Raw genomic sequence first — 13,216 nt, forward strand, 5'->3', positions numbered from 1 at the left:
TCCTTTCCCAATCTGCCTCTCTCCTTCAGCCGAGGTACATTACCTCCTGCCTCCCCCCTCCCCTCCCCCTTTTCTACCTGCTGAGGATGTGATGTCAGGGCCTCATTATCCTAATGTATGCTGATCTCATGGGCGCCGCAGCCAATGGGGACGCGCGGCTCTCCCCACCTGCTAGGAAGAGAATTCCATCATTCTTGGAATTCTTCCCTGGGCCAGCGCACGGCGGCGCGGGCTTCCTCGCGCGGCTGCTGACTCTGCAAAGGCGCGCATTTGTTTGGGGAGCAGCCGCTCGCTCGCTCGCTCGCCTGCCCGCTCGCCCAATCAGCAAGCAGGGAGCTCTCTCCGGCCGGAGCCCGCGCAGCCCAGCTTGGCTGCCGGGAGTAGCAAGCGGCGCTTGGAGCCGCCGCCGCCGCCGCCGGGAGCACGCTGGTCTCCGCCCCCCTCCCGGCCCGGCTCAGCTCGGCTCTGCACTGCAGGGGGGAAGCGACCCAGCAGCGTGGAGCTCGTGCAAACTGGTGAGTGAGGCGACGAAACTCTGCGGCTGCTGCAGCTCGCGGAGCCCACTTCGCCCGGCGAGCTTGGTGGCGGCGCGGGGCTGGGGAGGGGGGCAGGGGAGCTTTTCTGGAGGGAGATGCGCGGGCAGGCAAGCAAGCAAGCAAGGCACACGAGAGCCTCTTGGCGGCCCCCTGGAGGAGGAGGCGTCGGCGTGGAGCTGGTGGCCGGAGCCACTCCATGCCGCCCTCAAGCAGGCCGGGTGCTTTTGCAGAGAGTTGTGTCTAGACTTGCCACATGCCCTGCACATTGTGTGTGCGCGCGTGACTGGCTGCTTTTTGTTTGTCTGTTTTGTAGGATAACGCGCTAGAGCTGAACCCAAATCCCGAGGAGGAGGTGCGAGGGGGCTCTCTTTAGCTTTCGTGTTTTCCTCTCAGAATGCGCCCAGGATGTTTGCAATGTTAAAAATGCATGTGCAAAAGAGCGCGGGGGGTGGGAGGTCGAGTGGGACTAATGCACGCTGCATTAAAAAGCAAACAAACGCCGGTTTCTTTTATTTTTTTGTTTTTTTAAGCCGGCGCTAACTTGCCCCTAACTTAACACTAGTCCAAATGCAGCCGAATTCTTTGCTCCACAGTCACAGAACAAACCCTGCAGGCGACTCTTCCTTTTGCCTGATCCGAGGCAGCGCTCCTTGCTGTGTTTGTAAGAGAGGAGATCCTGCCGCGTGCGGTGAGCTCTTCCTCGCCAAGGCTCTTGCAAAGATGCCTCACCCAGCTCTGTTCCTGCTGTCTCCCAGTATTTGTTTCCCGTGAACACGTTTAACCCAACAGACGTTTTAGGACCGGCGACTTGCTGGGTGGATCACAGAAGTAGGTATGGTAATCCCCAGTCAACTGACTGAGTTAGTTGATTAAAGAGTCCTAGGAAGGAGACAGAAGTAACGGAGTGGCAAGAAAAGTCTGATTTGTTCAATCTTGCAGTAGCTGTGATTCTGTCCTCCTTCAGTTGTTTTGGCTTCTGGCTTCTGTTGCTTGACGGGCTCCTTGATATGCAGTTTGGCTGCTTCCTTTTCTTATTTGTTCCATGTATATGGCCTTATGCTGAGGAGAATCAGCTAAATTGCATCGCAGTAGTATCCTAGAAGTTTTATGTCCACTTTGCACTGCATGAAGGAAGAGGCGTCTGGTTCTCGTTCCATGAGAATTGGACTGTCAGTTCTACCTCCACCCCAGTGAGTGCCGTCTGCATTGTTGATGAACACGCCTTCTTCTCTGACAGTTGTGATGCAACTTTGATTTGAAATTCTGGCCATCTCCAGCTTGTGGCATTGGGAGCTTCTTAAAGCAAAAGATCACCTGAGTTCAGAGTCTGTGAGAGACAGAGTCCAACGGTGTATGAAGGAATGTAAGGATGGTTAAAAAAAACAAAAACCCACAGAGCAGTTTAAAAAGAATAGCAAGGAAATGTTATTTAATTTGTCTTACCTTCTAGAAATCTTAGTTTGATGGGAGAAGCATGAGGTGGTTCTAGTGTCATATCAAAAACTTTCTCTCTGTGTTTTCTCACACAAAGCAGGACTCCTCCAACAGGGTGAACTGGCACTATGATGGTATGCTATGTCCTAAGGAAAGAAAACCGAACTAACTGGCCTGGTTTCGAAACTGAATCAGTGTAGGATTTATTTTTTTCCAGGGCAGGTTACAATTGCAGTTTAGTTTACAATTATGAGGTAGGAGTGGAAGGGCCTCAAGATTCTGCCTTCCAGCTCTTTGTACTGACACACATTCTGCTGTAACCAATATTTCTGGCAGGTGAGCCCATTTTAACAGAAGAATGGAAGCAGAGCAATGGCTCCCACCACAAATACAATTCTTTTTTTCCTGTGGTAGTAATGAAGAATGACAATTTTGGTCCAAAAGCACGCTTTTCATGTTGAAAGAATCATAAAGCCTTAAAACCCACTTTGCTGCCCTGAAGGTAGAATCTTTCATGGTCAAACATCATTCATTTATATCCAAATTATAGTCTGGCACAGTTGGGGAGTAGGCGAGACAAAGAGTTCTGGAAGCTCCTGCAAGATGAGCCTTACTTTTGTGGAGGTTTCTGTATGCATTTTGTGGAACATCTTCCATAATATTAAATTCATTTTAATATTAAATTTAATATTTAATATTATGGAACATCTTCCATAATATCTCTCAGTAAGAGCTGTTCGGCAGTGGAATTTGCTGCCAAGGAGTGTGGTGGAGTCTCCTTCTTTGGAGGTCTTTAAGCAGAGGCTTGACAGCCATCTGTCAGGAATGCTTTGATGGTGTTTCCTGCTTGGCAGGGGGTTGGACTGGATGGCCCTTGTGGTCTCTTCCAACTCTATGATTCTATGATTCTAATATTCAATTCATTTCTTTTATTCTTAGACTATGGCATTACAGTATTATGTGTAAAGTATTTGTTGAAGTGGCTGAAAACCTATCCTGTTTCTAAATAATTGCATTTCCAAGGAGCCCAAGGCAGCAGATATGGTTCTTCTGCTTCAAGTCTTATTCTCACCAACGACTCTGAGAGTTAGTAACCGGCCCAAGGCCACCTCTCCTCATAGCTGGTTGGAATTTGAGTCTCCTTACTTCTAGGTGGATACTTTAACTCAGGCTTCCCTAATCATGTCCCCTCCAGATGTTTTGAATTACACTTCCCACCATCTCTGACCATTTGACAAGGTTGAGAATTGTAGTCCAGAGCATCTGAAGGATGCTAGGCCTGGAAGTCTGCTGCTTAATCACTGCAGCACACTGGCCTCATGTAAAATTATTTGTAAATAGTCATGACTTGCGATATATGAGCATTGCTAATTTTTGTAGCTTTTGAGCACATGTAGGCTCGTGACATTTCATTTGGGATAAAAGCGTAGAATGATGTGGGGTTATGCTTTTAACAACAGAAGGGCTATTCCCTTAATGTCTTGTTGGAAATTCCAAGAGATACATGTCAAATTGATGTGGCAGAAAGATGAAGGAGAGCCTCCTAAAATGCTCTTTCAGGCATTTTAAACTGTGTAGAATCAATATGTGGAGGAGGGATTAGTTTCACAGAGACAGTCCTCACCCTTGACCTCAACCCAGTGATTGTCTGTGTTGTGCAGAGCCAATCAATGCATCTGCATGTTGTGTGCATAGCACATCTGTGCTTCGAGCCTGCTGAGCTGATCCACATGTAGAGATTGACCCTAAAGCCATGTACAGATTGGTAGAAGCATCAGTAGTCTAGGTACTCATGGTCTATATTAGAAAGTTGTCGCTGACCACAAATGAGTCAGCTCATCGTCCATCTCTGCAGATTGCCAGATTTATAGGTCCGAAGGTCTATAGCAGGGCTAACAAGACCATGAATGAGAGTCAACGTGTTGCATTTGGTTACGTTTGCCTAGGTGAGGTTAAGTTGCTAGAATAGGGCCAAATCTGTTTGCTCCATGGAGGTATACTGCTGTGTACCATATTTGGTACTTCTGCCATCGTTGTTGCAATAGTTGTCTTTATAATTTTGTGAAACTTTTGAGACAGGGATTTTTGTGTGTTCCTGGCAGCGCTGGGAATTGACTTCAAATTCCTAGCACCAGCCTAGAAAGTTGGGTTACCTGGGACATCCAGAGCTATTGTTTCGATTGTTAAATGTGCTTTATTTGTGTGCTGCATGCCAACAGTGATTTGTTGGGCTACGCATGCAGTGCTCCTGGAACTGAGTTGGCTTATTAAGAGATCAAACAAAGGGTTCCCATGATCTTCTTATCCATTCCATTTAATGAATTAGGTGTGCAGAGTAGTTCCTACAACCTGAACACTGAAGTGTCCCCTCCCCTTGCCTGTTTTAGGGAGGAGTGTAAAGACACCTGCAATGTAGTTCGGAAGCTGTGACTCCAAAATGAATTTTCCAACAGAGCCATTTTTGGCAACCAGCAAAGGCATATGGTGGGTCGGTGGTTCAATTTCCACCCTTGAAGGTAGTTGCCAGGAAGTAATATTTACACAGTTACATCTCCTTTTTTACAGTCTTGTTTGGGCATGTTTAAGTCTTAGGGGCCTATGGCTGCTGGCTCTGTTCTAGATCAGAACTTTCTAGTGGAAGTTGAAGAATTGCATTGCTCATAGCTTGTAGATGAGAATGACTATAGATTGCACAGGTATCTCTTCAGTTACTTGGTGAGGAGGAGGGTTAGTCATTCAAGCACAACCCATGATAAATGACATTGTGATCACCCAGAAGAAACTGCTACACATTGCACTATGATCTGGTTGCAGAGGAACTAATTAAAAACAGAGATTTGAAATACATGCAGATATTTGGCTTGTCAAAGAAGTCCCTGCTTTACGGTAGCAATGAGATGTTTTTCTCATTTTATTTTTCATGTTTCAGAAAGTTACAAAATATTTCTCTTTTTATTCAGGATCCTGCCAGGAATGGAGACTCCACTGGATGTTTTGTCAAGAGCAGCATCCCTCGTGCATGCTGATGATGAAAAACGTAAGCCTAAAGTTGAACTTCTGTCTTTGTCTTGAGGTTTGGTACAGTAGTCATTGTGCATCCTTGCTGTTGACTTACATGACTATAAAGGTAAAGGACCCCTGATAGTTAAGTCCAGTCGCGAACTACTCTGGGGTTGTGGCGCTCATCTTGCTTACTGGCCGAGGGAGCCGACGTTTGTCTGCAGACAGTTTTTCTGGGTCATGTGGCCAGCATGACTAAGCTGCTTCTGGCGAAACCAGAGCAGCACATGGAATACATGACTGTAAAGGTAAAGGGACCCCTGACTATTAGGTCCAGTTGCGGATGACTCTGGGGTTGCGGCGCTCATCTCGCTTTACTGGCCAAGGGAGCTGGCGTACAGCTTCCGGGTCATGTGGCTAGCATGACTAAACCGCTTCTGCCGCAGAGCAGCGCACGGAAACGCTGTTTACCCTCCCACCAGAGTGGTACTTATTTATCTTCTTGCACTACATGCTTTCGAACTGTTACGTTGACAGGAGCAGGGACTGAGCAACAGGAGCTCACCCCTTCGCGGGGATTCGAACTGCCGACCTTCCGATTGGCAAGCCCTAGACTCTGTGGTTTAACTCACAGCGCCACCCATGTCCCTCTACATGACTTTAGTTCATGTATAAAATGCACCGATCGAAAGATGTTGTTAAAGAAATTATTTTGGTATGAATGAAAAAAAAATCCTAGTTGGTTTCTAAATAGATTCTCACTTTGCTCATTGTGTTGCCTTTCTTGTGTGTAAGACAGAAACCTTTGTGGACATTTCAATGATTTTAAAAAAGACTTGAAAGCTAGAGGGGAATATTTCCTCCTCCTAAATGTAGATTGGGGAGATACAGTGCAAATGAAATAGAGTACATGAGTTATATTGTCTGGATGAAGCAACAGGCTTTGGCCTACTCTTGCAATCCCACATTAAGACTTGCTTGGCCTGCCCATATTTGATTAAGTGTCATAGAATCATAGAGTTGGAAGGGACCATGAGGGTCATCTAGTCCAACCCTCTGCAATACAGGAATATTTCCCCGACATGGGGCTTGAACCCACAACCCTGAGATTAAGAGTCTCGTGCTCTACCAAATGAGCTATCAGTCAGAGTAAATTTGTGTTAAACCAATTCTTTTGCTAAGGAAATTCCCGAAATATGTTATGTGATCTTACATTGAGGCAAATGCTTACTATTACATAATTTGAGTGAAGCATTGAGTCACTTAAAGCAAGCAGGCGGGTGGTGGGCAGTGAGTTGCTTAGTGTGGAGATCTTCATTTGTTCTAGGAGGCATTCCCCCTGAAATACTGTATTATTACAGGCTTCCTTAAGGGTTGGTGAGAAAGAAAGTACTGTAGGTGTAAAATTCCACATTTAAATTATTGCAAACATTGCTGTTGACGTTGGCCTGTGTCCGTTTGCTTCTACTGTGTTCTGAGTATTGTACAAATAGTTATCAAACAATGGAGGGTGGCAGTTTGCCTGTTACATCTGCTTGGATTAGTACTGAATAAATCTGTGAATATGCACAGCGGTTTATTGATTTCTCCAAACCTATTTGGAAATTGTTCCATGCTTGGCTTTGCCTTGTATTCAACCATTTTTTAACATGGATAGTCTCTATTATTAATTTCAGAAACCATAGTATGTGCAGTTTGCCTGTACTGTGTTTTCTCTCTTTCATTTCATGCCCCTCCCTACACATTTGGGCCATTTATGTATATGTTATTTCTATATTATTATTATTATTAACAACAGTATACTCCTGCCTCATAACATAAGGCTCTCTGGGCAACTTGCAGTGAATAAGTAAGAAAACAATTTGGATACAGATATTGTAAGACATAAAACAATGAATAAGAAGGACAACATAAATTCCACCCACCCCACAAAAAAACCCTCTCATTAAATCACCAAAGTCAAAGCACAGATTTAAAAACTGCGAGGCCCTGATTTATTTAATGCCACCATGCATTGTGTGCAGGTTCATGCCAACATTTCTTTTTGTTAATGACATAATCTTAATTTGTTAGCTTGCATGTTTACTGTTCTGTTGTGTGTTGTTTCCCGTTTCTTTAAAGATGTGGACATTTCTTAACCCACCCCCCCAAAAAAGTGTGTATGCCTTTTTTCCTTTAAAAATAATTAATACTGATCTGGGAATGTTTGGGAAGGGTTTAATAATGCTAGCATCTGTCTGATTCCTCATTATATGTGACATTGTGGCTGCAGCCATTTTTCTTCAGGGCAAGAGTAGAGGCCTTAGTGGGGGGAAAAAAACATATCCATACTTTGTACCCCATAGGAAACAAATGTAGAGTTACGGTGTAAAAGGAATACCCTCACATGAGGAAAACAAATATTAGTGTACAGAACCATAACATCTGCCTTGTAGATGCTGAACAATTGCAGCTTGATGGGAGAGAGCACATAAGCCATCCTAATGTAATAACTTCTATTTCCCATGAATTCATATAGATGTATTAAAAAGCAACAGTAGTATGTTGCTATTGTTAAGACAATAAAGGGAGTGCAAGGAGGGAAGGTATGAGCTAATAACAAATATCCAGATTGCTGGGCTGACTGAAAGTTGAGACCAGTGGGTGGTGGTTGTTTTTTAACCCTCCTTTACAAACTGCAAAAATGTTCATGCGTAGTCTTGTTTTGTGTCCAGTTGTGTATGTTTTATCACAAGGAATGTTAAAACAGTTCACAGTTTAGAGCGCAATTGTGCCACATTAAAGCCGATTAATTTCTAGGACTGTTCTTCAAGCACAATCCTAAACATATCCGCTTAGAAACTATGTCCTGTTGAATTCAATGGGCTTTACTTCCAGGTAGCTGATACAAGGATTGCCTTGAGGAATAGCGCTGAGGTTTGTTATACCCAAATTTGTACATGGATTATTATTTATTGTTGCATTTTCACACCAGTAGTAGTACATTGTGTTGTTAACCAGAATTCCAACAGTGTAATGCAAAGAAAAGGAAATAAAGTCATTGTTTTCCATGAATTACAGTGGGAAAGGTTGCTGAATTTCTGTGGATAGGATATAACAGAAGCACTCACTATTTGAAAAGTGCAAAATCTTTAGAATCAGTTGAACCTTTTACAACTATATTTCAAAACAAATGTGAAAAATATTTAGCCATTTCTCTCCCTTAGTGGGGAATTATGCTTGGTGATTATGCTAATGAGCACCAAGCTACATTATATGTCTTTTTTTTTAAAGCGCAAGGCAGCAAAACAGACAATTGCCCCATTTTCCAGTCTATTTAACAACTTGAAAATGTAACTGTTTCTGTAATGTGTGTCTCAGCCAAATTAAGCCATACTCTCAGCATGCCAACTTCCCTCAGTTTGTGGTAAAAGACAGCTGAGTAAGAGTTTAGGTAACTCACCAAATTTAATGAAACTTCTGGGCAACAGTGTTAATTTTTTTGGCTTACTGTTTTTGATGTAAATTATGATAGTGGAAATAATTCTTTGTCTAATCAACAAAAATTTGATATTGGGAGTATACAGTATATAAAAAAAGAAGCAGTCACAATGCAGTGATAATACAGTCGTACCTCCGCTTACATAAACTTCGGGATATGTAAGCGGCAAACCTGGGAGTATATTTCTGGCTTTTTGCCGCGTGTGCATGTGCAGAAGCGCTCTACTGCCGCATGCGCAAAAGCAGTCCCTCTGGTTGCGGAAACCTCGGAATCTGACCGGAGCTCTGGAACTCCATGTCTTTCATCCACTTCCTACAAATGCCCCCAAGCCTATGGGATTCTGTGATTCTATGGGATCCTTTAAACAACAGGGTTTAATATCATTGGCGTGTGAATCTGATGAGACACCATTATCTTTGTTGATGTGGAACTGGCCTGGGAATCGGAATGTTTCTTGACTATTGAAAATCTAACCAAGACTATCTATTTTCTTTATGAGTTGAAAGTCGAGTGCTGCAAGGAGTAGCTGGGAAGAGTTTTAGTATTGGGTAGTTGAATTCTCACCCCCCCCCCCGCCCCTGCAACTCTGTTGTTTCTGTTCCAGCTGTTCCAGCTATTTCCAGTTGCAGTAAACCACAGGAAGGGAGAGTGTTCTTGTGCTCAGATCCTGCTTGTGGGTTTTCCACAGGCATTTGGTTAACCACTATGAGATCAGAATGCTGGACTAGCTGGACCATTGACCTGGTCCAGTAGGGTTTGTCCCGCCCCCTAAAATGCTTTTGGGGTATATCTGTTCACTCCAAACTTCTAGGATTTAGTGGATTAAAAATACAAATACTGAACCTCCTCCACATACTGAAATTAAAAACACCCGATAGTTGCTGAAGTGGCTTCATCTGCATAGCACGTAGCAGTTGGCATTGCATTGCACAAGATGCAAATTGTAAAACCTGTTATGGTGGAATTACTTAACAAAGCCGTTATATTTCACTTCTAGTAAATGTTGAATTTGTATGTTGACCTCCTCCAGTGAGATTTTTTTTTAAAAAAGGTTAAACATCTAAAATGTAGTAGAAATGATTTTGTTGCAATGTATTGATTAAATTTGATCTCTAATTTTGTGTTTCCCATTCCAACAAAGAAAAATCTGAAATCTATGATTGATAACAAAGGCAATAATACCAGTGCACAATAAAAAAACCTCATTAATAGATGAGTGTTGACCCCCTCTCCAAATAGTTGCTGCTACATTTAGAAGAGAGCTCTGCTTAGAATAGAACAGTCATTTGATTTAGCAACCAGTATCTTATTTTATTCCTCAGAAGCAGTATCTACTTTAAAATAGATCCAAATTGTTAACACTTGCTTAGCACAGCCTCAGCACGATCAAATGCAGAGGTCCTGTTCAGTTCATTTTCTTACTTCATTATTGTCTTGACCTGTTTGTTGAGTAAATTTGCATGGTAGGCTCGTTTGTTTTATTTTTATGCTGCCTTTCCAAAGTTAAAAACCATGCTCAAGGCGGCTACAACATCTAAAAAATTATATAACCACAAACATAACAAAAGTAGTCAGAAACAAAATATCAAAAAGCGCACAGGCAAATTGAATAATTTCCACATAAATCATAAGCTCCCAAGAATTTGATAGAAAAAATTAACAGCAACAACTCCTGCACAACAAAAACCCTTAAAAACACCCCAGCCCAAGATTCATGTAGTGCTTTCCTTACCATAGTTTAAACTAGGAGCTGTTAAACCAACTGCCATCATATCTGATGTAATCATGAACGGGTGTTCCTTTGTAACAGGAATACAAACAAAGCATAGTGCAAACATGTCACAGCAAAGTTCAAGTTGATTAACAAAGCTTCATCTTAGATGTAGTGTTTGTGCAGGCAAATGGAAAACAACTTTGTTTAGGTAGATGAGGGATTTTAGGTATTTTGGTCCCAAGGTGCCTAGGACTGTGTTTGTCAGTACCAGCACCTTGGACTTGACCTGGTAGCTGATGGGCAGCCAGATCTAGTTTCCTGTTCCTGACCTGGAAGGTTGAAGGTTAGTTGAAGGTTATCCCTGGTTTAAATATATAGACCAGGGTTTCCCAAACTTGGGACTCCAGATGTTATTGGACTACAATTCCTATCATCCCTGACCACTGTGCCTGCTAGCTAGGGATGATGGGAGTTGTAGTCTAACAGCAGTTGGAGACTCAAGTTTGGGAAACCCTGAAATAGACCTTGGCTTGTAGTCTGTTTTGCAAGGGTTATATACATTGTTTGTACCCTAACCTTAACCTCCTTCCCATCTCAAAGAAACTATACCATATGAATTTGTATAGCCATGAGATAAGTATGCATTAATGAAAAAGGGTTTTTAGAAATTGCGAGTAGATATTTTTATGTATATTTGTTTGGGTATAGTACTTCTGTGTTCCTCTGTCTAGGACAGGCATCCCCAGACTTCGGCCCTCCAGATGTTTTGGACTACAATTCCCATCTTCCCTGACCACTGGTCCTGTTAGCTAGGGATCATGGGAGTTGTAGGCCAAATATCTGGAGCGCTGCAGTTTGGGGGTGCCTGGTCTAGGAGGAAACAGTGGCCACCAGCAATTGCTAAATTCATTTGAATGTAATTTCAGGATCCCACGACTGCTACATACTATCCTCATTAAGAAGCTTCATAAAATAAATTATCTAGCATTGCACCAAAAAATACTACAATGCTACGATAAAAAATCCACAGTAATCTTAAAAATCCATTCAGCATAAAAGCCAAGTACAAACAACTTTCATGGGTTTCTAGCATGGAGCAACACTTAATTTGTCAGCAGCAAGTAGATTCTTAATCAGGTCTCTATAAATGAGAATGCCACATCCCATGAAGGAGGATCCATTGTAGGCTGTATAGCCATCCACTTACATGCTGCATTACATGGAGATATGTTTGTGGCAGAGGTGTCGGCTGTTGTTTTGGTGCTGGAGCTGTGCTCAGACTCTAGATGCAACACTAGGTAGAAGTGTGAACCTACTTGCCTTTTCCAAGGCTGTTTTTGAAGTTTTGTGCTGTTGGAATTGTGAGCAGCTGCCTTGTTCTAGGAAGTAGTACAGTACTATTTTGAGCTTGCATGAGCTGAGTTGTCTGACAGCAACAATGAGATTTAAACATCAGATAAGCCTGCATAATTCCCTTTATTTGTTTGTGCATTAGTCTGCATCCTGCTCAAGTTGCAAGTGGAATGGAATTTCTCTGCACTGCGTTTACCATTTTCCTCCACTAACCCTTCTCTAGCCCTGCTTCCTCTTGTTATCTGGAAATGTAGCATCAGTGCAAAAACAAGGAAGGCATGTGACCATTAGAAAAATAAGGTATAGCTGCTGTTGCACTTGAATGGATAGGATCCGGAAATCTGATACAAGAATTTTCACATGTGTACAACAACCTATAAAAAGACAACAATCTTCAACTTCATGTGTTGCAACTAGGAAATGCCCCCAATATTTCCCAATAGTATTCACATTCTGACATTAAGCAAACCATCTTGCAAACTTGAGGCTTGTTCTAGCATGTACCTTCTGGCCACAGTGCTCTTCAGGCACAGGAAGCTTGATGATGGTGGATGGGAGGATGTGGCAGTGACTTGATTGTCCCTGGGATGCAGGGTTCCCCAGCATGGGCCCTCTAGATGTTTTGGACAACAACTTCCATCACCTACCGTTGGCTGCGTCATCAGCTTGTGCTGACGGGAGTTGTAGTCTAAAACACTTGGAAGGCACCAAGTTTGGGAAGCCTGAAAAACAGTCCATTTTTATTGGCAGACGTTACATATTTTTTTCATTCGGTATGCACATTAGTAACATTTCTGTTCCTAATTTTTTTAACTTGGGTCTTTAAAAAGTTCGAAAGAGAAAAGGCCCCCAATCAGAAATAATGTAGTGGTTACTGCCTACTTGGAGAGGGGGGCGATTGAGCTGTTTGCTTGTGTAAATGACTTCTGTGCCACTTTAGGACCATCAATCTTCCCAAAGTGACTTACAGTAACCCCCACCCCACCCCAGCAAAATAGTAACATAGGAAATAGTCCTTTCTTATGTGCCCGAGGCTGATCTTCATGTCTAGGAAGATTATATGGGTGAAGGCCAGTGCTTTCCCCCCTAGAAAAATAGGTGCTGGTACTGGATACCCATGAAGTTGTTGCAGTAAGTGCCACACTTTTTAACAACAACAAAAAGAGGTGCTGGTACTGTGTACCCTTGAGTACCTCTAAAAAAAGCACTGGGGAAGGCAGTCTTTCAAACATCCCCAAACTGCTATAAGAATATCACTCAATAGGTCTGTGTTCTGATTTGTTTTAAAATATACTTTATTAGTAAATTGTGGGTTATATTCAGTACTCAAAGTAGACCCATTGAAATGAAAGTATTTTAGTTAGTCCTGTTCTTCAGTTTCATTGGGTCAATTCTTGAGTAGGACTAGCATTGGATGCGGCCCAGATTTGTGCTGTTTATGAACAAATGAACGAATGCCGAAGCTATGGTTTTGTAGAATAATACTGATCAAGCGATATTTACAAACATACAGAAGATCAGACTAAAATATGTTAATCTGGTAGGATTACTTGACAACAGACTCCCCCTCCCACATAACCGACATAACATTATATTATCATGAGCTGCTCTACTGACCTAAATGGAAACAAGTTGGCATTTGATCACATCTGTTGCTTTCTCACAGGCCAGATTTTACCCGTTGTGGTCTACTTTGCT

The 13,216-nt window shown here is 42.6% G+C and overlaps 1 protein-coding gene across 1 annotated transcript in view; it reads left to right on the top strand.

Moving 5' to 3' along the window:
* The first annotated feature begins 221 nt into the window (after positions 1–221).
* The window catches only part of VGLL4 (vestigial like family member 4), a 99,793-nt gene continuing 86,798 nt past the window's right edge, over positions 222–13,216 (top strand). Inside the window, exons 1-2 of the mRNA XM_035106220.2 lie at positions 222–515; positions 4,931–5,007. Coding sequence (XP_034962111.1) covers positions 4,944–5,007 — 64 coding nt within the window. The 5' untranslated portion in view covers positions 222–515; positions 4,931–4,943. The remainder of the gene's footprint in view (positions 516–4,930; positions 5,008–13,216) is intronic.

This window comes from Zootoca vivipara, chromosome 2, assembly GCF_963506605.1.
Source record: "Zootoca vivipara chromosome 2, rZooViv1.1, whole genome shotgun sequence".
NCBI classification, from domain to species: domain Eukaryota; kingdom Metazoa; phylum Chordata; class Lepidosauria; order Squamata; family Lacertidae; genus Zootoca; species Zootoca vivipara.